Here is a 26159-nt window from a genome sequence, read left to right on the forward strand (position 1 = left end):
CCGAGGGTGAAACAGACAGGCGAGTACGGCAGGGGTACTGTATGCAGAATAGATATCAAGCAAGTATACATCCATGATAGAGTGCCAAGGGTTAATCACAGTGGTACTGTTCAAAGGCAGGCAATACCTCCAGGGCAGGGGTGCAGGGAGATACTCTGCAGGGTACAGGTCATTGTGACATGTTCTAGGTCAATACTGAGAAAGGGGCAGGTAACGATCAGCTGCGGAGAAAAACGGATGAGGCTGAGTTGGTAATAAATAAGCAAGGAAGGGATCAGTAACACTGAGTGAGCAATAAGCTGCAGGACATCAGAGACAGCGTGCTAACAGCAGTGTGATGTGAGCATAAGAGGGACAGGGCGCACCGGACACGCGGGGAGGTCCGGAGGCAGGGCGCACCGGACACGCGGGGAGGTCCGGAGGCAGGGCGCAACGGACACGCGGGGAGGTCCGGAGGCAGGGCGCAACGGACACGCGGGGAGGTCCGGAGGCAGGGCGCAACGGACACGCGGGGAGGTCCGGAGGCAGGGCGCAACGGACACGCGGGGAGGTCCGGAGGCAGGGCGCAACGGACACGCGGGGAGGTCCGGAGGCAGGGCGCAACGGACACGCGGGGAGGTCCGGAGACAGGGCGCAACGGACACGCGGGGAGGTCCGGAGACAGGGCGCAACGGACACGCGGGGAGGTCCGGAGACAGGGCGCAACGGACACGCGGGGAGGTCCGGAGACAGGGCGCAACGGACACGCGGGGAGGTCCGGAGACAGGGCGCAACGGACACGCGGGGAGGTCCGGAGACAGGGCGCAACGGACACGCGGGGAGGTCCGGAGACAGGGCGCAACGGACACGCGGGGAGGTCCGGAGACAGGGCGCAACGGTCACGCGGGGAGGTCCGGAGACAGGGCGCAACGGACACGCGGGGAGGTCCGGAGACAGGGCGCAACGGACACGCGGGGAGGTCCGGAGACAGGGCGCAACGGACACGCGGGGAGGTCCGGGGACAGGGCGCACAGGACACGCGGGGAGGTCCGGGGACAGGGCGCACAGGACACGCGGGGAGGTCCGGGGACAGGGCGCACAGGACACGCGGGGATCGGGCGAACAGGACACGGGGGGAGGTCCGGGGACCGGGCGCACAGGACACGCGGGGAGGTCCGGGGAGTGGGGGCTGATCAGTGATGTACATGGAGGATATATAGGTCCGGGGAGTGGGGGCTGATCAGTGATGTACATGGAGGATATATAGGTGGGGATACGGCTGTGTATGCAGGTGGAAACAGTGCTGTATATAAGTGGGGTCTGTGCTATATCTTGGCGGTGATCAGTGCTGTATATGTTGGGAGGATCAGTACTGTATATGTGGGTGGGAGCAGCACTGTACATGAGGGCGCAGTGCTCTATATTTGGATGGAATCAGTGATTTATATAGGGGGGTCAGTATTGTATATGGGGAAGATCAGTGCTGTATATGGGGGGGAATCAGTGCTGTATATGGGGGGGAATCAGTGCTGTATATGGGTGGGAATCAGTGCTGTATATGGGGGGGAATCAGTGCTGTATATGGGGGGGAATCAGTGCTGTATATGGGGGGGAATCAGTGCTGTATATGGGGGGGAATCAGTGCTGTATATGGGGGGGAATCAGTGCTGTATATGGGGGGGAATCAGTGCTGTATATGGGGGGGAATCAGTGCTGTATATGGGGGGGAATCAGTGCTGTATATGGGGGGGATCAGTGCTGTATATGGGGGGGATCAGTGCTGTATATGGGGGGGATCAGTGCTGTATATGGGGGGGATCAGTGCTGTATATGGGGGGGGAATCAGTGCTCTATATGGGGGGGGGGGAATCAGTGCTCTATATGGGGGGGGGGAATCAGTGCTCTATATGGGGGGGATCAGTGCTCTATATGGGAGGGATCAGTGCTCTATATGGGAGGGATCAGTGCTCTATATGGGAGGGATCAGTGCTCTATATGGGAGGGATCAGTGCTCTATATGGGAGGGATCAGTGCTCTATATGGGAGGGATCAGTGCTCTATATGGGAGGGGGGAGGGATTAGTGCTCTATATGGGAGGGGGGAGGGATTAGTGCTCTATATGGGAGGGGGGATCAGTGCTATATATGGGGGGGATCAGTGCTCTATATGGGGGGGGGATCAGTGCTCTATATGGGGGGGGATCAGTGCTCTATATGGGGGGGGGATCAGTGCTCTATATGGGGGGGGATCAGTGCTCTATATGGGGGGGGGATCAGTGCTCTATATGGGGGGGGGATCAGTGCTCTATATGGGGGGGGATCAGTGCTCTATATGGGAGGGATCAGTGCTGTATATGGGAGGGATCAGTGCTGTATATGGGAGGGATCAGTGCTGTATATGGGAGGGATCAGTGCTGTATATGGGAGGGATCAGTGCTGTATATGGGAGGGATCAGTGCTGTATATGGGGGGGGATCAGTGCTGTATATGGGGGGGGATCAGTGTTGTATATGGGGGGGGGATCAGTGTTGTAACTGGGGGGGGGGATCAGTGTTGTAACTGGGGGGGGCTCAGTGTTGTAACTGGGGGGGGATCAGTGCTGTATATGGGGGGGATCGGTCTTGTATATGGGGGGATCGGTCTTGTATATGGGGGGGGATCGGTCTTGTATGTGGGGGGGATCGGTCTTGTATATGGGGGGGGATCGGTCTTGTATATGGGGGGATCGGTCTTGTATAGGGGGGGGATCGGTCTTGTATAGGGGGGGGATCGGTCTTGTATAGGGGGGGATCGGTTTTGTATAGGGGGGGATCGGTCTTGTATATGGGGGGGATCGGTCTTGTATATGGGGGGGGATCGGTCTTGTATATGGGGGGGATCGGTCTTGTATATGGGGGGGATCGGTCTTGTATATGGGGGGGATTAGTCTTGTATATGGGGGGATCAGTCTTGTATATGGGGGGATCAGTCTTGTATATGGGGGATCAGTCTTGTATATGGGGGGGGATCAGTGCTGTAACTGGGGGGGGATCAGTGTTGTATATGGGGGAATCAGTGCTGTAACTGGGGGGGGATCAGTGTTGTATATGGGGGGATCAGTGTTGTATATGGGGGAATCAGTGCTGTATATGGGGGGGGGCGGAATGGTCAGATCAGATCTGTATGTGGCCGACGTGCTCTCTCGCTCCTGATGTGACACTACCAGCGCAGCACTCACCGCTCCGGAGCTCATGGGTCACAGTGAGCAGGTCACCTTCCCGGGAGGGCCCCTCCATGCCCCGTCCGCCGTACACAGACACTAAGCTCACGGGTTGAGGTGGCAGGGATCCCGCGCCGTGTGCCCGCAGCGCTGCCCTCTCCCTCCCGCTCACACCCCGGGAGCCGCTCTGCCCCCCGCCCCGGACCACTACGGCACAGTGCAACCCATCCCACTGCCAACCAGCGCTACCTAACCTGGGCAGGCCTTCGGACGCTCATTGGCTGGCGCCTGGGAGAAGAAGGCAGAGTCTGACGCGCCCCAGAGATTCCCTTCCTCACTCCCTCAAAGCTGACTGACAGAATGGGCGGAGCCACAGTGCGTCAACAAACCCAGCGACGAATCAAGCGCCGGTGTTTGCCTCCACTACCAACAACCTGCTCGATGTTGATTGGACAGTTCACCCAGCTGAAGGCGAGCTGATTGGTTTACCAAACATGTCTGTTCGTGAGACGTGTTCCCGCCTTTTTTATGTCTTTGGTGAAGAATCCTGTCAGGCTATGTGCACAGGTTGCGGATTTCCTGCGAAACCGCAGCGTTTATTACAGTGCAGAAACGCTGTAGATCCCCAAGTGAATGGAAACAAAATCCTGTGCTAAGGCTATGTGCCCACGTCAGGATTTCTGGTAGAAATTTTCCTGACAAAAAACGGACATTTCTGCCAGAAATCCGCATGCGTTTTTACCGCGATTTTACTGCGTTTTTCATGCGTGGTTTTTTTGCGTTTTTTCCCAATGCATAGAATAGCGGGAAAAACGCGAAAAAACTGCAAAATTAATGAACATGCTGCTTTTTTTTACCGCAATGCGTTTTTTTGCGGAAACAAAAACCCATCATGTGCACAAAAATTGCAGAATGCATTCTAAATGATAGGATGCATAATGCATGCGTTTTTAATGAGTTTTTATAGCGTTTTTATCGTGAAAAAACCTGAACATGTGCACATACCCTAATGGTGCGGAAAATTCCGCACTGAAAACGCTGCAGGTTAAGGGTATGTGCACACGTTGCAGATTTGCCTTAGGAATTTCTGCTGCAGATTCTTCCCTCTCTTGCCAGAAAACGTCGGTGCAGTTTTGTTGCGTTTTTTCTGCGGTTTTTGATGCGTTTTTTCCATGCTGATTTGTATGCGTTTTTGAAAGCTAAATAAAGATCGATTATTGACAAAAAAAAAAGATTTGTGATTTAATTTCTTGTCCAACCTCCTCTTTTACGTTTGTCCAACCCACACTCCATTACACACGGTGACCAGAAAAATGCCCACAGGAAAAATGCCCACAGGAAAAATGCCCACAGGAAAATTGTCCACAGGAAAAATGCCCACAGGAAAATTGCCCACACGGAAATTTGCCCACACGGAAAATTGCCCACACGGAAAATTGCCAATTGCAGCATCACAAAGTTTCAGATCCATATTTGAGGAAAATTGCCCAGACAGAAAATTGCCCACGCAGAAAATTGCCCACACAGAAAATTGCCAATTGCAGCATCACAAAGTTTCAGATCCATGATATTTGAGGTGCAAGGTGAAGAATGCCCACAGAAAATTGCCCACAGGCTGAATTATAGGTTAAATGCTCTGTAGGACAGGGGGATAGTATATGCATGTATACATGAGATGCTCTGCAGGGCAGAAGAATAATATATAATAGGTGAGATGCTCTGCAGGACAGAGAATAGCAAAGACCTATAGGTTAAATGCTCTGCAGGACAGGGGAATAGTATGCAGGTATACATGAGATGCTCTGCAGGGCAGAAGAATCTAATATATAATTGCCTAGAATACTACTTCCTGCAATTTGTGCCAACTACCGTGGCTTTGTCCGGAGCTATTGTCCGGAGCTATTGTCCGGAGCTAATGTCCGGAGATAAGTGACGTCACCAGTGTCCTACACCCAGGCAGAGCACAGGGGCCCCAGGCAGCATATGGGGCCCCAGGCAGAGCACAGTGGCCCCAGGCAGAGCACAGGGGCCCCAGGCAGCATATGGGGCCCCAGGCAGAGCACAGGGGCCCCAGGCAGCATATGGGGCCCCAGGCAGAGCACAGGGGCCCCAGGCAGAACATGGGGCCCCAGGCAGAGCACAGGGGCCCCAGGCAGAGCACAGGGGCCCCAGGCAGCATATGGGGCCCCAGGCAAAGCACAGGGGCCCCAGGCAGCATATGGGGCCCCAGGCAGAGCACAGTGGCCCCAGGCAGAGCACAGGGGCCCCAGGCAGAACATGAGGCTCCAGGCAGAGCACAGGGGCCCCAGGCAGCATATGGGGCCCCAGGCAGAGCACAGGGGCCCCAGGCAGCATATGGGGCCCCAGGCAGAGCACAGTGGCCCCAGGCAGAGCACAGGGGCCCCAGGCAGAACATGGGGCCCCAGGCAGAGCACAGGGGCCCCAGGCAGAGCACAGGGGCCCCAGGCAGCATATGGGGCCCAGGCAGAGCACAGGGGCCCCAGGCAGCATATGGGGCCCCAGGCAGAGCACAGTGGACCCAGGCAGAACATGGGGCCACAGGCAGAGCACAGTGGCCCCAGGCAGAGCACAGGGGCCCCAGGCAGAACATGGGGCCCCAGGCAGAGCACAGGGGCCCCAGGCAGAGCACAGGGGCCCCAGGCAGCATATGGGGCCCCAGGCAGAGCACAGTGGCCCCAGGCAGAGCACACACCAAATCGGAGGCCGAGGGGCCCCGCCAACCAAATCGGAGGCCAAGGGGCCCCGCCAACCAAATCGGAGGCCGAGGAGCCCCGCCCACCAAATCGAAGGCCGAGCGGCCCCGCCCACCAAAGCGTAGGCCGAGGGACCCGGCCCCGCCCACCAAATCGGAGGCCGAGGGGCCCCGACCACCACATCGGAGGCCGAGGGGCCCCGCCCACCAAATCGGAGGCCGAGGGTCCCCGCCCACCAAATCGGAGGCCGAGGGTCCCCGCCCACCAAATCGGAGGCCGAGGGGCCCCGCCCACCAAATCGGAGGCCGGGGGTCCCCGCCCTCCAAACCGGAGGCCGAGGGGCCCCGCCCACCACATCGGAGGCCGAAGGGCCCCGCCCACCAAATCGGAGGCCGAGGGTCCCCGCCCACCAAATCGGAGGCCGAGGGTCCCCGCCCACCAAATCGGAGGCCGAGGGTCCACACCATCCAAATCGGAGGCCGAGGGGCCCCGCCCACCAAATCGGAGGCCGACGGGCCCCACCCACCAAAGCGGAGGCCGAGGGTCCCCGCCCACCAAAACGGAGGCCGAGGGTCCCCGCCCACCAAATCGGAGGCCGAGGTTCCCTGCCCACCAAATTGGAGGCCGAGGGGCCCCGCCCACCAAATTGGAGGCCGAGGGGCCCCACCAACCAAATCGGAGGCCGAGGAGCCCCGCCCACCAAATCGAAGGTCGAGGGGCCCCGCCCACAAAAGTGGAGGCCGAGGGTCCCCCCGCACACCAAATCGGAGGCAGAGGGACCCCGCCCACCAAATCGAAGGCCGAGCGGCCCCGCCCACCAAAGCGGAGGCCGAGGGGCCCGGCCCCGCCCACCAAAGCGGAGGCCGAGGGGCCCCGACCACCACATCGGAGGCCGAGGGGCCCCGACCACCAAATCGGTGGCCGAGGGGCCCCGCCCACCAAATCGGAGGCCGAGGGTCCCCGCCCACCAAATCGGAGGCCGAGGGGCCCCGCCCACCAAATCGGAGGCCGAGGGTCCCCGCCCACCAAATCGGAGGCCGAGGGTCCCCGCCCACCAAATCGGAGGCCGAGGGTCCCCACCCACCAAATCGGAGGCCGAGGGTCCCCGCCCACCACATCGGAGGCCGAGGGGCCCCGCCCACCAAATCGGAGGACAAGGGGCCCCACCAACCAAATCGGAGGCCAAGGAGCTCCGCCCACCAAAAGTAAGTGCGGCCCCAAAAGTAAGTGCGCCCCCGGGTGCAAAAGTAAGTGCGCCCCCGGGTGCAAAAGTAAGTGCGCCCCCGGGTGCAAAAGTAAGTGCGCCCCCGGGTGCAAAAGTAAGTGCGCCCCCGGGTGCAAAAGTAAGTGCGCCCCCGGGTGCAAAAGTAAGTGCGCCCCCGGGTGCAAAAGTAAGTGCGCCTCCGGGTGCAAAAAGTAAGTGCGCCCCCGGGTGCAAAAGTAAGCGCGCCCCCGGCCCCGGGTGCAAAAGTAAGCGCGCCCCCCAGTCCCGTGTGTGAAAAGTGCTGCTGTAAAGCTGGTAGCGCTGTTCAAGCACCATGTATTTCCTTCAGGAAATGCCCATCTAATATATAATTGCCTAGAATACTACTTCCTGCAATTTGTGCCAAGAAAGAACATACCAATATACATAGTTATTGATACATATTATTTATTATTTACATTATTGTTCTTAAGCAAAGAACCGTTGTTGTGGCATTTGCCACAACACGCAAAGTTGTTGTCTGATGTCTTTCATCACTCCCCTCATAAGCATGTTCATGGATCCTGTGTAACTGTACCTTAAATAACAAGAATTGTCAAGAGCTGGTGAGTGCAGCCATTTTTTGTTCTTTCTTACTATTATTTATTAATTGTATTATTCTTACATTTGAATAAATAAAGTATATATGGATTCTAGACTCCCGATTCTTTAGAATCGGGCTGCCATCTAGTAATATAGAATTGTAGGTGATATGCTCTGCAGGACAGAGAATAGCAAAGAGATATAGGTTAAATGCTCTACAGGTCAGGGGGATAGTATGCAGGTATAAGGAAAGGAAGGGAATATCCAGCACATCCATCCAGTATAAGCAAAATATCCAAAATTTATTAGAACATTTTAAAAGGGATTAAAAGAAGAGAGAGAAGAGGCCCTCTCTGCCTGATGCGTTTCTGGCGCACCACGGCGCCCTTAGTCATAGGAACTAATACCATATAGATGAACAGGTTTATATATAAGGCTACTTTCACACTAGCGTTAACTGCAATCCGTCACAATGCGTCGTTTTGCAGAAAAAACGCATCCTGCAAAAGTGCTTGCAGGATGCGTTTTTTCTCCATTGACTAACATTAGCGACGCATTGCGACGGATTGCCACACGTCGCAACCGTTGTGAGACGGTTGCGCCGTGTTGTGGCGGTCCGCCGGGAGCAAAAAACGTTACATGTAACGTTTTTTGCCCCCGACGGTCCGCTTTTTCCGACCACGCATGCGCGGCCGGAACTCCGCCCCCACCTTCCCGTACTTCCCCGCACCTCACAATGGGGCAGCGGATGCGCTGGAAAAATGCATCCGCTGCCCCCGTTGTGCGGCGGAGACAACGCTAGCGTCGGTAACCTCGGCCCAACGCACTGCGACGGGCCGAGCCCGACGCTAGTGTGAAAGTAGCCTAACAAGGAAAACAAGGAACCAATCACAGACATGGCAATCAATTACATTGAGGAAAGCTGCAGCTAAACACACGACAAAAAGTTTTTTTCTTTATCGCAAACATATTGAAATTGCATGGATATATACTTTAAATTGCCGCAAAGTCTATCTGTCAGTTCAATATATATAAAAAAGTATGCAGGTATACGTGAGATGCTCTGCAGGGCAGAAGAATAATATAGAATTGTAGGTGAGATGCTCTGCAGGACAGAGAATAGCAAAGATATATAGGTTAAATGCTCTGCAGGACAGGGGGATATTATGCAGGTATACGTGAGATGCTCTGCAGGGCAGGAGAATAATATAGAATTATAGGTGAGATGCTCTGCAGGACAGAGAATAGCAAAGAGATATAGGTTAAATGCTCTGCAGGTCAAGGGGATATTATGCAGGTATACGTGAGATGCTCTGCAGGGCAGAAGAATATAGAATTGTAGGTGAGATGCTCTGCAGGACAGAGAATAGCAAAGATATATAGGTTAAACGCTCTGCAGGACAGGGATATTATGCAGGTATACATGAGATGCTCTGCAGGGCAGGAGAATAATATAGAATTATAGGTGAGATGCTCTGCAGGACAGAGAATAGCAAAGAGATATAGGTTAAATGCTCTGCAGGTCAAGGGGATATTATGCAGGTATACGCGAGATGCTCTGCAGGGCAGAAGAATAATATAGAATTGTAGGTGAGATGCTCTGCAGGACAGAGAATAGCAAAGATATATAGGTTAAATGCTCTGCAGGACAGGGGGATATTACGCAGGTATACGTGAGATGCTCTGCAGGGCAGGAGAATAATATAGAATTATAGGTGAGATGCTCTGCAGGACAGAGAATAGCAAAGAGATATAGGTTAAATGCTCTGCAGGTCAAGGGGATATTATGCAGGTATACGTGAGATGCTCTGCAGGGCAGAAGAATAATAAAGAATTATAGGTGAGTTGCTCTGCAGGATAGAGAATAGCAAAGATCATAGGTTAAATGCTCTGCAGGACAGGGGGATAGTAAGCAGGTATACGTGAGATGCTCTGCAGAACAGAGAATAGTATAGAATTATAGGTGAGATGCTCTGCAGCACAGAAGAATGTCGGCAAAAATTATCCTCAGTGCGGGAAGCTGACGGCGGGGGACGTGACAGACATCGGAATGTGAGTATGTAGTGTTTTTTTTTTTTTAACTTTTACAATGGTAACCAGGGTAAATATCGGGTTACTAAGCGCGGCCCTGCGCTTAGTAACCCGATGTTTACCCTGATTACAAGTGAACACATCGCTGGATCGGTGTCACACACGCCGATCCAGTGATGACAGCGGGTGATCAGCGACCAAAAAAAGGTCCTGATCATTCCCTACGACCAAAGATCTCCTAGCAGGGGCCTGATCGTTGGTCGCTGTCACACATAACGAGATCGTTAGCGGGATCGTTGCTATGTCACAAAAAAGCGTAACGTTGCAACGATATCGTTAACGAAATCGTTATGTGTGAAGGTACCTTTATTCTTCTCTAAGTGCAAAGTCTTTTAACTAGCTTTCTAAGGCTCACTAGAGGACTCACTAACTCCTACGGGTTCACTTTATTGAAATGCAGAACAGGTTTCACCCCCTTTAGGGGCTCACTGTATCTCTCTTTCAATTTCTTTATCCTCAATTTTATTTAAAGTACATCATCCAACATTTCCTATTCTTAACTACATACTATCAGCTATGTATGAACATTATTACTATCTAACTACTTAAGGCAACATTGTTTCTCTTAGGCAAAGTGCTACGAATAAACATTCCCTTTAAGAGGAAATCCAAGTCTTTTCAGAGGTAGTGAAAAATAATCACATCATTCGTATCCAAGTTTACTTAAAGGCAACATGACGTGACAGGATATGAGGGACCCGTTACGAACCCCCGAACGTTGGTCTTGGGTGGGCTACAAGACGACTAATCCTGACCCGGAATTCTGTCGCACCAACGGGTTTTTCTTCAGGTCTGTAAGGCAAAGCAGTTATTTTTACAGCATACTTTAACAGCAGTTTCTGTTAAGAGGCAGTCTCTGTAAAAGCCTCCTGTTGTGATTCGGTTCGTGGGCTCCCCCGGTGGTCTCTTGTGGTACTGGTGTCCTGCAAGCTTTGCCTTCTCAGTTCACCTGTTCCTATCAGGATGTGGGAGTATCCTATTTAACCTTGCTCCTCAGTCATTCTAATGCTGGCCATCAATGTATCCAGAGTGATTCTGTTGCATGTTCCTGCTCCCAGTTTTCTGCTCAGCTAAGTTGGACACTTTAGTCCTTAAGTCTATTTTTGTATGCTTTGTCCAGTTTGCACTTATGTGAATCTCTGCAGCTGGAAGCTCTTGTTGGGCTGAAATTACCACTCCAGTGGCATGAGTTGTCACATGAGTTAAGGTAATTTCAGGATGGTGTTTTGAAGGGTTTTGCAGCTGACCGCGAAGTCCTCTGTTGTATCTTTCTGCTATTTAGTTAGCGGGCCTCTCTGTGCTAAATCTGCTTTCATACTACGTGTGTCTTTTCATCTGCTCTCACCGTTATTATATGTGGGGGGCTGCTATCTCCTGTGGGGACATTCTCTGGACGCAAGCCAGGACTGTGTTTTCTTCTACCAGGGGTAGTTAGTTCTCCGGCTGGCGCGCGGCATCTAGAGAGAACGCAGGAATGCCCCCTGGCTACTTCTAGTGTGGTGTGTAGGTTTAGCATCGCGGTCAGCTCTAGTTTCCATCACCCGAGAGCTTGTCCGTTTATTCTATGCTTCTGATGTTTCCTTGCCATTGGAAACCATAACAGTATGGCCAGCCCCAAATGTTTAATCTATAGGCTGAAGCAGGAGAGAAAAGGAACTGTGTGAAACCTTTTTTTTTTTTTTCCTTCCTCTGAAGTTGCACTCCAGCTCTAATTGCAGTCTCCTGTTTTCCTCTCCTCTTAACCCCTGAATGGCTCAGACTTTATCTGTTGAAATATGGATCCCCAGAGTCTGGCTACCAATTTGTATAATCTTGCCTCTAAAGTTCAGAATATACAAGATTTTTTGTTACATGCTCCTCGGTCTGAACCTAAAATTCCTATACCGGAGTTTTTTTCTGGAGATCGATCTTGTTTTCTAAATTTTAAATACAATTGTAAATTGTTTCTTTCGCTGAGATCTCATTCTGCTGGAGATCCTGCCCAGCAAGTAAAAATTGTTATTTCTTTACTGCGGGGTGACCCCCAAAATTGGGCATTTTCATTGGCACCAGGGGATCCTGCGTTGCTCAATGTGGATGCGTTTTTTCTGGCTTTGGGGTTGCTTTATGAGGAACCAAATTTGGAGATTCAGGCTGAGAAAGCCCTAATAGCCCTCTCTCAGGGGCAAGATGAAGCCGAAATATATTGCCAAAAATTTCGAAAATGGTCTGTGCTTACTCAGTGGAATGAGTGCGCTCTGGCGGCAATTTTCAGAGAAGGTCTCTCTGATGCTGTAAAAGACGTCATGGTGGGGTTTCCTGCGCCTACTGGTCTGAATGAGTCCATGACAATGGCAATTCAGATTGATCGGCGTTTACGGGAACGCAAACCTGTGCACCAGTTGGCGGTGTCTTCTGAAGAGGCACCACAGAGTATGCAATGTGATAGCTTTCTGTCCAGAAGCGAACGACAGATTTATAGGCGCAAAAATCATTTGTGCTTCTATTGTGGAAATTCTACTCATGTTATATCAGCATGCTCTAAACGAACAAAGAAAGTTGATAAATCCTCTGCTATTGGCACTTTGCAGTCCAAGTTTATTTTGTCTGTAACTCTAATTTGTTCGTTATCTTCTATTGTTGCGGATGCGTATGTGGATTCTGGCGCCGCTTTGAGTCTTATGGATTGGTCCTTTGCCAGGCGCTGTGGGTTTGATCTAGAGCCTCTGGAAGTTCCTATACCTTTAAAGGGTATTGATTCTACACCATTGGCTAGTAATAAACCACAATACTGGACACAAGTGACTATGCGTATGACTCCAGACCATCAAGAGGTGATTCGCTTCCTTGTACTGTATAATCTACATGATGTGTTGGTGCTGGGATTGCCATGGTTGCAAACTCATAATCCAGTCCTTGACTGGAAAACAATGTCTGTACTAAGCTGGGGATGTCAGGGAAATCATGGGGACACATCTTTGGTCTCCATTGCTTCATCTATTCCCTCTGAAATTCCTGAGTTTTTGTCTGATTATCGTGAGGTTTTTGAGGAATCTACTCTTAATTCTCTTCCTCCTCACAGAGATTGCGATTGCGCCATAGATTTGATCCCTGGCAGTAAATTTCCTAAGGGTCGTCTATTCAATCTGTCTGTACCTGAACATGCTGCCATGCGAGAGTATATTAGGGAGTCCTTGGAAAAGGGACATATTCGTCCTTCTTCGTCTCCTCTTGGAGCGGGGTTCTTTTTCGTAGCTAAAAGCGATGGTTCTTTGAGACCTTGTATTGATTATAGACTCTTGAATAAGATCACAGTCAAGTATCAGTATCCTTTGCCATTGCTGACAGATTTATTTGCTCGCATTGAGGGGGCGAAGTGGTTCTCTAAGATTGATCTTCGCGGTGCGTATAATTTGGTGCGAATTAAGCAGGGGGATGAGTGGAAAACCGCATTTAATACGCCCGAGGGCCATTTTGAGTATTTGGTGATGCCTTTTGGTCTGTCAAATGCCCCTTCGGTCTTTCAGTCTTTTATGCACAATATTTTCCGTGAATATCTGGATAAATTTATGATTGTGTATTTGGACGATATCTTGATTTTTTCGGATGACTGGGAATCTCATGTTCAACAAGTTAGGAGGGTTTTTCAGGTTTTGCGGACCAATTCTCTGTTTGTTAAAGGTTCAAAGTGTGTTTTTGGGGTTCAGAAGATTTCTTTTTTGGGGTACATTTTTTCCCCCTCTTCTATTGAGATGGATCCTGTGAAGGTTCGGGCTATTTGTGACTGGACGCAACCGACTTCTCTTAAGGGCCTTCAGAAATTTTTGGGCTTTGCTAACTTTTATCGTCGATTCATAACTGGTTTTTCTAGCGTTGTCAGGCCTTTGACTGATTTGACTAAAAAGGGTGCTGATGTTGCAGATTGGTCTCCTGCTGCTGTGGAGGCCTTTCGGGAGCTTAAGCGCCGTTTTTCTTCTGCTCCGGTGTTGTGCCAGCCTGATGTTTCTCTTCCTTTTCAGGTGGAAGTTGATGCTTCCGAGATCGGAGCGGGGGCGGTTTTGTCGCAGAAAAGTTCAGATTGTTCAGTGATGAGACCTTGTGCGTTCTTTTCTCGAAAATTTTCGCCCGCCGAGCGAAATTATGACATCGGTAATCGGGAGCTTTTGGCGATGAAGTGGGCATTCGAGGAGTGGCGTCATTGGCTTGAGGGTGCTAAACATCAGGTGGTGGTCTTGACTGATCACAAAAATTTGATTTATCTTGAGTCGGCCAGACGTCCGAATCCTAGACAGGCGCGGTGGTCGTTGTTTTTCTCCCGGTTTAATTTTGTGGTTTCGTATCTGCCAGGTACTAAGAATGTGAAGGCGGATGCCCTTTCTAGGAGTTTTGAACCTGATTCCCCTGGTGATTCTAAACCTACGGGTATACTTAAGGATGGGGTGATATTGTCTGCTGTCTTCCCAGACCTGCGACGTGCTTTACAAGAGTTTCAGGCGGATCGGCCTGATCGTTGTCCGCCTGGTAGATTGTTTGTGCCGGATGAGTGGACCAATAGAGTCATCTCGGAGGTTCATTCTTCTGCGTTGGCAGGTCATCCGGGAATTTTTGGTACCAGAGATTTGGTGGCTAGGTCCTTCTGGTGGCCTTCCCTGTCTCGGGACGTGCGTACTTTTGTGCAGTCTTGCGATGTTTGTGCTCGGGCCAAGCCTTGTTGTTCTCGGGCTAGTGGGTTGTTGTTGCCCTTGCCTGTTCCTAAGAGGCCTTGGACACACATCTCTATGGATTTTATTTCTGATCTCCCTGTTTCTCAGAAGATGTCCGTCATTTGGGTGGTGTGTGACCGCTTTTCTAAGATGGTTCATTTGGTGCCCTTGCCCAAGCTGCCTTCCTCATCTGAGTTGGTGCCCCTGTTTTTTCAGAATGTGGTTCGGCTGCATGGTATTCCGGAGAATATCGTTTCCGACAGGGGATCCCAGTTTGTGTCCAGATTTTGGCGGGCGTTTTGTGCCAGGATGGGCATTGATTTGTCTTTTTCGTCTGCATTTCATCCCCAGACAAATGGCCAGACGGAACGTACTAATCAGACCTTGGAGACTTATTTGAGGTGTTTCGTGTCTGCTGATCAGGATGACTGGGTCTCCTTTTTGCCGTTGGCTGAGTTTGCCCTTAATAATCGGGCCAGTTCTGCCACTTTGGTCTCCCCTTTCTTTTGCAATTCAGGGTTCCATCCTCGTTTTTCATCTGGTCAGGTGGAGTCTTCGGATTGTCCTGGAGTGGATACCATGGTGGATAGGTTGCATCGTATTTGGGGCCAGGTGGTGGACAATTTGGAGTTGTCCCAGGAGAGGACTCAACGTTTTGCTAATCGCCATCGTCGTGTTGGTCCTCGTCTTCGTGTTGGGGACTTGGTGTGGTTGTCCTCCCGTTTTGTCCCTATGAGGGTCTCTTCTCCTAAGTTTAAGCCTCGGTTCATCGGTCCTTATAAGATTTTGGAAATTCTTAACCCTGTGTCTTTTCGTTTGGACCTCCCAGCATCCTTTGCTATCCATAATGTCTTCCATCGGTCATTATTGCGGAGGTATGAGGTACCACTTGTGCCTTCTGTTGAGCCTCCTGCTCCTGTGCTGGTTGAGGGTGAATTGGAGTACGTGGTGGAGAAAATCTTGGACTCCCGTGTTTCCAGACGGAGACTTCAATATCTGGTGAAATGGAAGGGCTACGGTCAAGAGGATAATTCTTGGGTTACAGCTTCTGATGTTCATGCTTCTGATTTGGTCCGTGCCTTTCATAGGGCTCATCCAGGTCGCCCTGGTGGTTCTTGTGAGGGTTCGGTGCCCCCTCCTTAAGGGGGGGGTACTGTTGTGATTCGGTTCATGGGCTCCCCCGGTGGTCTCTTGTGGTACTGGTGTCCTGCAAGCTTTGCCTTCTCAGTTCACCTGTTCCTATCAGGATGTGGGAGTATCCTATTTAACCTTGCTCCTCAGTCATTCTAATGCTGGCCATCAATGTATCCAGAGTGATTCTGTTGCATGTTCCTGCTCCCAGTTTTCTGCTCAGCTAAGTTGGACACTTTAGTCCTTAAGTCTATTTTTGTATGTTTTGTCCAGTTTGCACTTATGTGAATCTCTGCAGCTGGAAGCTCTTGTTGGGCTGAAATTACCACTCCAGTGGCATGAGTTGTCACATGAGTTAAGGTAATTTCAGGATGGTGTTTTCAAGGGTTTTGCAGCTGACCGCGAAGTCCTCTGTTGTATCTTTCTGCTATTTAGTTAGCGGGCCTCTCTGTGCTAAATCTGCTTTCATACTACGTGTGTCTTTTCATCTGCTCTCACCGTTATTATATGTGGGGGGCTGCTATCTCCTGTGGGGACATTCTCTGGAGGCAAGCCAGGACTGTGTTTTCTTCTACCAGGGGTAGTTAGTTCTCCGGCTGGCGCGCGGCATCTAGAGACAACGCAGGAATGCCCCCTGGCTACTTCTAGTGTGGTGTGTAGGTTTAGCATCGCGGTCAGCTCTAGTTTCCATCACCCGAGAGCTTGTCCGTTTATTCTATGCTTCTGATGTTTCCTTGCCATTGGAAACCATAACAGCCTCCTATGTAAAACCAGTAGAAAGCACCCTTAAGAAGGTGCAAACTATGTACAAGCAGTTTGTGAACCATTCACCGTCCATGATTCAAATGTACAAAACTACTACCCTCATCCACAAAGCACTCCATGGCTCAGCACCACCCTACATCTCCTCTCTTGTCTCAGTCTACCAACCTACCCGTGCCCTCCGCTCTGCTAATGACCTCAGGTTAGCATCCTCAATAATCAGAACCTCCCACTCCCGTCTCCAAGACTTTACACGTGCGGCGCCGATTCTTTGGAATGCACTACCTAGGTTAATACAATTAATCCCCAATCCCCACAGTTTTAAGCGTGCACTAAAAACTCATTTGTTCAGATTGGCCTACCGCCTCAACGCATTAACCTAATTATCCCTGTGTGGCCTATTAATAAAAAACAACAACATAATCACGTTCCTCCATCATGTTCTCATACACTTTATGCAGTTAATAGCCTCTGTGTCTGTACTGTTACATACTTAGGCAGTTAACTGGTTCATGCAGCTTTACATGAACACCCGAGCCTTACACTATGGCTGGTCCAAATAACTAAAGCAATTGTTACCATCCACCTCTTGTGTCTCCCCTTTTCCTCATAGATTGTAAGCTTGCGAGCAGCAGGGCCCTCATTCCTCCTGGTATCTGTTTTGAACTGTGATTTCTGTTATGCTGTAATGTCTGTTGTCTGTACAAGTCCCCTCTATAAGTTGTAAAGCGCTGCGGAATATGTTGGCGCTATATAAATAAAATTATTATTATTATTATTATTATGTTCTTTTTTAAAACAGTGATGAACTTATGCAAAACATAGGATCACTTTAAACAGGGGATCCCTTTAAAAGTTAACCCTGGACGGGTTCAAGCAGCAAAGAAAAAGCAGTTTTTAACTATTTACAAGCCATGGTTTCGAGGTTTATTTAAACCACTCTGGAGGTAGTACCGGCGGGGGTAGTCCTTTTGGGGTATTGGCTACCGCCTGGTACTACATAGGGAGGTCCCTCGTTCCACTTTGGGGTCTGGAGTACCCACAGTTTTTCGTTCAGGAGCAGCCAAAGCACAAGACATCACTGGAGTCAACTCTTTAGCCACAACAGTGGCAGTAGTTGCAACAGTACATGTAGTTGTCCTGATGATGGTGCACGTCGGAGTAACAGTTGTTGTCTTTATGGTAGCAGTAGTTTGGACGCCAGGGGGTGCCGTTGCCACAGGGGACAATTTAACTGGAGCTTTGGTAGAATGTGCCACAGGGTCTCTCTTTTTGTGCACATTTAAGGCGAACCAGCACTTTTCACCAAAATGTCTGGTGTAAGTAACGGTGTCTCCTGGGTAAAGGTCTCGGTCTGGGTGGCCTTCCCAGAGGTGGGACTCCACATCCCTCCGGTTCACAAAAACCTCTGCATACAGGCCCTGCTCCTTGATGAAGCCCCATTCCCCTCGAAGCTTGAAGGTTACAACTGTGCCATGCTTACGCGGGGCCTGGTGGGTGGTGCGGTCCTTGCGGGCCTGGGCCTTGACGGCTAGGTCTCGCTGGTCATGAGCCTTGCGTTGGGCCTGGTATCTCTTGTCTTCCTCCTCCCACTTACGGGCAAGCTGGGTCTGATAGTCCTCCCAACTGAGAACCTCCACTGTCTCTCCCTTCTGGGTTGCGGCCCCGGGGAACCCCATAAAGTCAGACCCAGGATTCACCCAGCGGTACACAGTCCATTCGGCGTACACCTCACCCGACAAGGGGACGGGCGCTATCGGGGCCTTTAAGAACTGCTCCATACCCGTGGTCTGGTCCCAGTGTTCAAGGCGCTGGAGTCTATGGGTCCCGCGGGGAGGCGGCGCTGCGACGGGGCCTATCAGGAGACCTTCCGTCACCGGGGCAGGGTCGGCGTGCTTACCAGCCGCAGCGGCGTCCTCCACGTCAGCTGGCTCCACCGGCGGTGTCGTCCGTGATGGTGTCGGCGACGGCTCCTGGAGTGGTGCAGGGAGCGGTGTCGGTGGGTCCTCCGCGGCCGTCATCTGGTGCGGAGCCTGGGCCTTCACCCGCAGCTGCAGGAGCTGATCAATTAGTTTGTCCACTCCGGCCTGAAAGTCAGCATCAGCGGTGGAGGCCTGGTTTCCGTGCCCCTCCGGGTAGCTGGGGGAGTCCTCTGCTCCGACCCCACGCTCTGGTTCTGGGCAGCTTGCCATGGCATCCTCCATGTGGCTGGCCTCTTCCTGGTCTTTTTCCTGCTCTCCTTCTGGGGCGGTTTCGTTTTTACTGTCTCCGCCCGCCATTGAGGATCAGGAGGCGGATCTCGGCTGCTGACAGACACGTCCTCAAGATACAAAGATATTTAGACTGGGCGGCCATTTTTTTTTGCGCTTCTCAATTCGTTCACGCCCACAACTCCACGCCCTTCTTCTTTTTCTGCCCTCCTCGTGGCGCTGTAATGGCGGGAATTTTGGCAGCAAATGGCAATACACAGTCTTTAAGCAAATCACAGTTCAAATACAGTTCTGGCACAGTTCTTAGGCACACATGACCCGATTTTCAGGCTTAAGTAGATCCTGTTCGTGACGCCAAAGTAGGATTGCCCCCACGCAAGGGCAATAGGGTACTCGGCACCGGGTCCTTCGGTTCGGGGAATGTCACGGTGGCCCGACCCGGTCCGTGGTCCTTTGAGGGACGTCCAATAAAGGAATAGAGCTTTTATGGTTTTGGGAAAGGTCTTTAAAGGGGAAGTTCGTGACGCCACCTGTGATATTCGGTCAGGGTGACTGACACTGCGGTAAGGGGTCTACTGGGGTGATGTTATGGCAGCTAGATGGTATACCTTCCCACAGGTGAGGTGTTTCAGCAGGGCTTCCCAGATGTGTAGATGATGATGGTGGATGATGTAAGGCGCAGGGAAGTTTCTTTACCTTTTACTGAAGACTTCAGCATCCACAGTCCAGGGTACAGACCACAGGGTAGGTAGAGTCCGGCAGGTCCGAAGGCACATCCAGAGTCCCCTTATCCAGGTGGAAATCAGTAGCCTTCCTACTAGCGCCTGTGTGTTGTAGTCCCTCCCTGCTGAGCAACTCGGTAAGGTCCTCACAACTCTTGTAGATGTTCTAGATGTTATTTCTTCCTCTCTGTCCCCCAGATGGTATAGATAGGTCAAACCCCTATGACTGATGGCCTGAGGCTTGTTTATAGGGACCCTAGAGACGCCCCGACCCCCACAAGTTGCCACTGTGTCTTCTTAGGTGTCACGATTCACACCGTGACTGTCAAGATCCCTTAGCCGCTGCCCACAATATGTCACGGATTGGGGTGACTTTAGACCAGCAGACGGCTATCACGTGTGCAGGGGGCTTATCCTAGTTATCCCTCCACTGCCACAATGTGATGAAAAAAAAACACACACGAGGCTATTGACCTCTTGTTTACAGCAGGGGCTTATTTTAGGTATCCCACTGCTCTTCAGTATACCATGAACTGCAGGGATTTGTGTATATCCCGCTTACAGTTCCACCTAAACCTTGCAGCTCTCTGGCGCCCCACTTTCTGTCAGGTCAGATTAGGTACTGCACCTAGGGTGATTATTCGCCAGAAAGGCTGCCTGCTATGTACTGGCTATTGGGCGCGCTGCAGCGACGCGATAACTACTCCCGCTCAACGCAGGAACAATAATTATCAAGCCGCAGTCGCTGCAATGTCACCCAAAGGCCTGCACACGGTAGTGCCGCCACCAGCTCCGATTAAACAGGTCCGGAGCTAACCCCAAAACAGTAGCGTAATTCCCTTCAGAGACAGGGTACGGTTTAGGGCAGGAAGAACGAACTAGTATTAAATATTATACCCCATAAATGATTTTTAGGCAGTGTTTATAAAATATTTTACAAAGATGTTACAAATGAGACAATTGCAAATATGTACAAGGTAATTATAAAAATAAAAGGATTAAATGAAGAAAAGGTAACACTCACATATTCTCAGATCATTGCATTGCAGGCAACAGGCTAGGAGAACTTTCCATCTATCCCAGTGCATTTGCACTCGCAGTCTGGTCGCTTCAGGTAAAAACTCACAACTCCCCCCTGGAAGCCTGCCAGCAACTTTATAACCTACAGCCTGTGACCTCACAGAAAGGGCTGGTTTTTCCAACCCCTCCTCTCTCGTCAGGGTTACTCACTGTGCATTAAATATATCTGATGCCCGTAACTTCGCTCCAGAACATGTCATAAACGTACCATACCCAGCATTCATCTCGTATTATCGCGGGCATTCCGATGAGATCAAATATGTCCTATTATTTACAGAGCAATCCCTACTTCTTCACCCGATGGAGCTACAAGCCTGTGATTAGAGTGATGCGTAGATCCTCCGAGTGTGATTATGACGATATATTTTGGTGTTCGTATTTTAAATCGTTTGCCTAATATCTTGCAAAAACAGAACAAAGGACTTTCATGATTCTAGAACCTTCTAGTCCAGTGATAGCTGGACAAGAGCTTACGCGGCAGGAAATGCCGGTCGTAAATGCCTTTCTTCAATAAAACTCCCCTCTCACATACATTGGCAAGGCAGCTCTTGGCTGAGTGAAAGGGAAGGGGTTTTTTTTAACCCACAGCTTGCTAGCAACAGAACTAAACTTATATGATATTTCATACCATATTGTGACATTAGGTATTAAGGTCGGGCAGCCAACTTGGAATTGACTGTCCTGCCGGTCTCTGAAGTAAAGCGTAGAGTCAATTACTCCCTCGGTGTTCCGGCCACCGGCTACGCGCCTCAGGAGGCAGCCTATTTCAGGGCAGAACTCTTCCTGGTGTTTTCTCCTTGTGCTGTGACTTTGTTTCTCACTCTCTACAATACAATTCTCTTCGTGTCCCTTCTTAGGATTCTGCAGCACGTGGGGCAGGCGCAGCTCCGTAGCTTTCTGTCCCGCTAGGCCTCTGTCAGGATCCCACCCTTGACAGGGACCCTCTGTCTGCAGCTCCGATATTCCTCCTTTCCCCCTGTCTGCCTGACAGGTGTTGCCTGGGAAAAGCCCCGCCAGCGTCTCTCTAACTTTCTATTCAGCCCACCAGTTTTACCCTTCTGTGAGGAGTGCCCTAAAAGATAGGAGCAAGGCTCCCCCTGGTGGTCTGGAGTGTGAAGTGTAGTGTAGTGCCATCAGACGTAATATCACTCCTCCTGGTGGAAGAATGACATTACTGCAACGACCAGGACTCTGGGGCGCTGCACATACAACATATGACAGTACATACAACATACAACATATGACAGAACATACAACATATGACAGTACATACAACATATGACAGTACATATAACATACAACATATGACAGAACATACAACATATAGCATACATACATATAGACATACAATACATACATACAGTACATTCATAGATTACATACAATACATACAGACAGACATACAGTACATATAACATAGAGTACATACTCACCATCACTTGTCACTTTGTTCCCTGAAGCCAGTGTCACCTGTAAACAATATTAACCCCTTCATGACCCAGCCTATTTTGGCCTTAATGACCTTGCCGTTTTTTGAAATTCTGACCAGTGTCCCTTTATGAGGTAATAACTCAGGAACGCTTCAACGGATCCTAGCGATTCTGAGATTGTTTTTTCGTGACATATTGGGCTTCATGTTAGTGGTAAATTTAGGTCGATAATTTCTGAGTTTATTTGTGAAAAAAATGGAAATTTGGCAAAAAATTTGAAAATTTCGCAATTTTCACATTTTGAATTTTTATTCTGTTAAACCAGAGAGTTATGTGACACAAAATAGTTAATAAATAACGTTTCCCACATGTCTACTTTACATCAGCACAATTTTGGAAACATTTTTTTTTTTTGCTAGGAAGTTATAAGGGTTAAAATTTGACCAGTGATTTCTTATTTTTACAACAAAATTTACAAAACCATTTTTTTTAGGGACCACCTCACATTTGAAGTCATTTTGAAGGTTCTATATGGCTGAAAATACCCAAAAGTGACACCATTCTAAAAACTGCACCCCTCAAGGTGCTCAAAACCACATTCAAGAAGTTTATTAACCCTTCAGGTGTTTCACAGCAGCAGAAGCAACATGGAAGTAAAAAATGAACATTTAACTTTTTAGTCACAAAAATGATCTTTTAGCAACAATTTTTTTTATTTTCCCAGCGGTAAAAGGAGAAACTGGACCACGGACGTTGTTGTCCAATTTGTCCTGAGTACGCTGATACCTCATATGTGGGGGTAAACCACTGTTTGGGCGCACGGCAGGGCTCGGAAGGGAAGGAGCGCCATTTGACTTTTTGAATGAAAAATTGGCTCCAATCTTTAGCCCACACCATGTCACGTTTGGAGAGCCCCTGTGTGCCTAAACATTGGAGCTCCCCCACAAGTGACCCCATTTTGGAAACTAGACCCCCCAAGGAACTTATCTAGAAGCATAGTGAGCACTTTAAACCCCCAGGTGCTTCACAAATTGATCCGTAAAAATGAAAAAGTACTTTTTTTTCACAAAAAAATTATTTTAGCCTCAATTTTTTCATTTTCACATGGGCAACAGGATAAAATGGATCCTAAATTTTGTTGGGCAATTTCTCCTGAGTACACCAATACCTCACATGTGGGGGTAAACCACTGTTTGGGCACATGGTAAGGCTCGGAAGGGAAGGAGCGCCATTTGACTTTTTGAATGAAAAATTATCTCCATCGTTAGCGGACACCATGTCGCGTTTGGAAAGCCCCTGTGTACCTAAACATTGGAGCTCCTCCACAAGTGACCCCATTTTGGAAACTAGACCCCCCAAGGAACTCATCTAGAGGCATAGTGAGCACTTTAAACCCCCAGGTGCTTCACAAATTGATCCGCAAAAATGAAAAAGTACTTTTTTTTCACACAAAATTTCTTTTAGCCTCAATTCTTTCATTTTCACATGGGCAACAGGATAAAATGGATCCTAAAATTTGTTGGGCAATTTCTCCTGAGTATGCCGATACCTCATATGTGGGGGTAAACCACTGTTTGGGTGCACGGCAAGGCTCGGAAAGGGAGGCGTGCCATTTGACTTTTTGAATGGAAAATTAGCTCCAATCGTTAGCGGACACCATGTCGCGTTTGGAGAGCCCCTGTGTGCCTAAACATTGGAGCTCCCCTACAAGTGACCCCATTTTGGAAACTAGACCCCCCAAGGAACTTATCTAGATGCATAGTGAGCACTTATAACCTCCAGGTGCTTCACAGAAGTTTATAACGCAGAGCCGTGAAAATAAAAAATGTGTTTCCTTTCCTCAAAAATATATTTTTAGCCCAGAATTTTTTTATTTTTGCAAGAGTAACAGGAGAAATTGGACCCCAAAAGTTGTTGTCCAGTTTCTCCTGAGTACGCTGATACCCCATATGTGGGGGTAAACCACTGTTTTGGCACACGTCGGGGTTCGGAAGGGAAGTAGTGACGTTTTGAAATGCAGACTTTGATGGAATGCTCTGCGGGCATCATGTTGCGTTTGCAGAGCCCCTGATGTGCCTAAACAGTAGGAACTCCCCACAAGTGACTCCATTTTGGAAACTAGACCCCCAAGGGAACTTATCTAGATGTGTGGTGAGCACTTTGAACCCCCAAGTGCTTCACAGAAGTTTATAATGCAGAGCCGTGAAAATAATAAATGTTTCCTTTCCTCAAAAATATTTTTTTAGCCCAGAATTTTTTATTTTTGCAAGAGTAACAGGAGAAATTGGACCCCAAAAGTTGTTGTCCAGTTTCTCCTGAGTACGCTAATACCCCATATGTGGGGGTAAACCACTGTTTGGGCACATGCCGGGGCTCGGAAGGGAAGTAGTGACGTTTTGGAATGCAGACTTTGATGGAATGGTCTGCGGGCATCATGTTACGTTTGCAGAGCCCCTGATATGCCTAAACAGTAGAAACCCCCCCACAAGTGACCCCATTTTGGAAACTAGACCCCCCAAGGAACTTATCTAGATGTGTGGTGAGCACGTTCAACCCCCAAGTGCTTCACAGAAGTTTACAACGCAGAGCCGTGAAAATAAAAAATCATTTTTCTTTCCTCAAAAAAGATGTTTTAGCAAGCAATTTTTTATTTTCACAAGGGTAACAGGAGAATTTGGACCCCAATATTTGTTGCCCAGTTTGTTGTGAGTACGCTGATACCCCATATGTGGGGGTAAACCACTGTTTGGGCGCACGTCAGGGCTCGGAAGGGAAGTAGTGACATTTGAAATGCAGACTTTGATGGAATGGTCTGCGGGCGTCACATTGCATTTGCAGAGCCCCTGATGTGCCTAAACAGTAGAAACACCCCACAAGTGACCCCATTTTGGAAACTAGACCCCCGAAGGAACTTATCTAGATGTGTGGTGAGCACTTTCAACCCCCAAGTGCTTCACAGAAGTTTATAACGCAGAGCCGTGAAAATAAAAAATAATTGTTCTTTCCTCAAAAATTATGTTTTAGCAAGTAATTTTTTATTTTTGCAAGGGTAACAGGAGAAATTGGACCCCAACAGTTGTTGCCCAGTTTGTCCTGAGTACGCTGGTACCCCAAATGTGGGGGTAAACCACTGTTTGGGCGCACGTCGGGGCTTGGAAGGGCGGGAGCACCATTTGACTTTTTGAACGCAAGATTGGCTGGAATCAATGGTGGCGCCATGTTGCGTTTGGAGACCCCTGATGTGCCTAAACAGTGGAAACCCCTCAATTCTAACTTCAACACTAACCCCAACACACCCCTAATCCTAATCCCAACTGTAGCCATAACCCTAATCACAACCCTAACCCCAACACACCCCTAACCACAACCCTAACCGCAACACACCCGTAACCCTAATTCCAACCCTAATCCTAACCCTAATCCCAACCGTAACCCTAATCCCAACCCTAACCACAACTGTAACCCCAACACACCCCTAACTCTATCCGTAACCCTAACCACAAGCCTAATCTTAACCCTATTTCAAACCCTAGCCCTAATTCCAACCCTAACTCTAATTCCAACCCTAACCCTAAGGCTATGTGCCCACATTGCGGATTCGTGTGAGATTTTTCCGCACGATTTTTGAAAAATCTGCAGGTAAAAGGCACTGCGTTTTACCTGCGGATTTACAGCAGATTTCCAGTGTTTTTTTGTGCGGATTTCACCTGCGGATTCCTATTGAGGAACAGGTGTAAACCGCTGCGGAATTCGCACAAAGAATTGACATGCTGCGGAAAATACAACGCAGCGTTTCTGCACGGAATTTTCCGCACCATGGGCACAGCGGATTTGGTTTTCCTTAGGTGTACATGGTACTGTAAACCTGATGGAAAACTGCTTCGAATTCGCAGCGGCCAATCCGCTGCGGATCCGCGGCCAATCCGCTGCCAATCCGCTGCGGATCCGCGGCCAATCCGCTGCGGATCCGCGGCCAATCCGCTGCGGATCCGCGGCCAATCCGCTGCGGATCCGCGGCCAATCCGCTGCGGATCCGCTGCCAATCCGCTGCGGATCCGCGGCCAATCCGCTGCGGATCCGCTGCCAATCCGCTGCGGATCCGCGGCCAATCCGCTGCGGATCCGCTGCCAATCCGCTGCGGATCCGCGGCCAATCCGCTGCGGATCCGCTGCCAATCCGCTGCCGATCCGCGGCCAATCCGCTGCGGATCCGCTGCGGATCCGCTGCCGATCCGCTGCGGATCCGCGGCCGATCCGCTGCCATTCCGCTGCGGATCCGCGGCCAATCCGCTGCGGATCCGCTGCGGATCCGCGGCCGATCCGCTGCGGATCCGCGGCCGATCCGCTCTGTGTGCACATGCCATAACCCTACCCC

The 26159-nt window shown here is 50.1% G+C and overlaps 2 protein-coding genes across 3 annotated transcripts in view; one reads left to right on the forward strand and one right to left on the reverse strand.

Annotated features, from left to right (window-relative positions):
* The window catches only part of RPS6KA5 (ribosomal protein S6 kinase A5), a 35837-nt gene extending 32259 nt beyond the window's left edge, over nt 1-3578 (reverse strand). Inside the window, exon 1 of one of the 2 annotated variants that reach the window (XM_077267687.1) lies at nt 3432-3578. Coding sequence is in view for 1 of the 2 variants with exons in the window: in XM_077267692.1 (XP_077123807.1) it covers nt 3196-3253 (58 nt within the window). In the remaining variant the exon portion in view is untranslated. The other variant, XM_077267692.1, reaches the window with a different exon arrangement.
* The window catches only part of LOC143798623 (protein kinase C theta type-like), a 1028586-nt gene that overhangs the window by 853653 nt on the left and 148774 nt on the right, over nt 1-26159 (forward strand). The window lies entirely within an intron of this gene.

Source organism: Ranitomeya variabilis, chromosome 1 (genome assembly GCF_051348905.1).
Source record: "Ranitomeya variabilis isolate aRanVar5 chromosome 1, aRanVar5.hap1, whole genome shotgun sequence".
Taxonomy (NCBI): Eukaryota; Metazoa; Chordata; class Amphibia; order Anura; family Dendrobatidae; genus Ranitomeya; species Ranitomeya variabilis.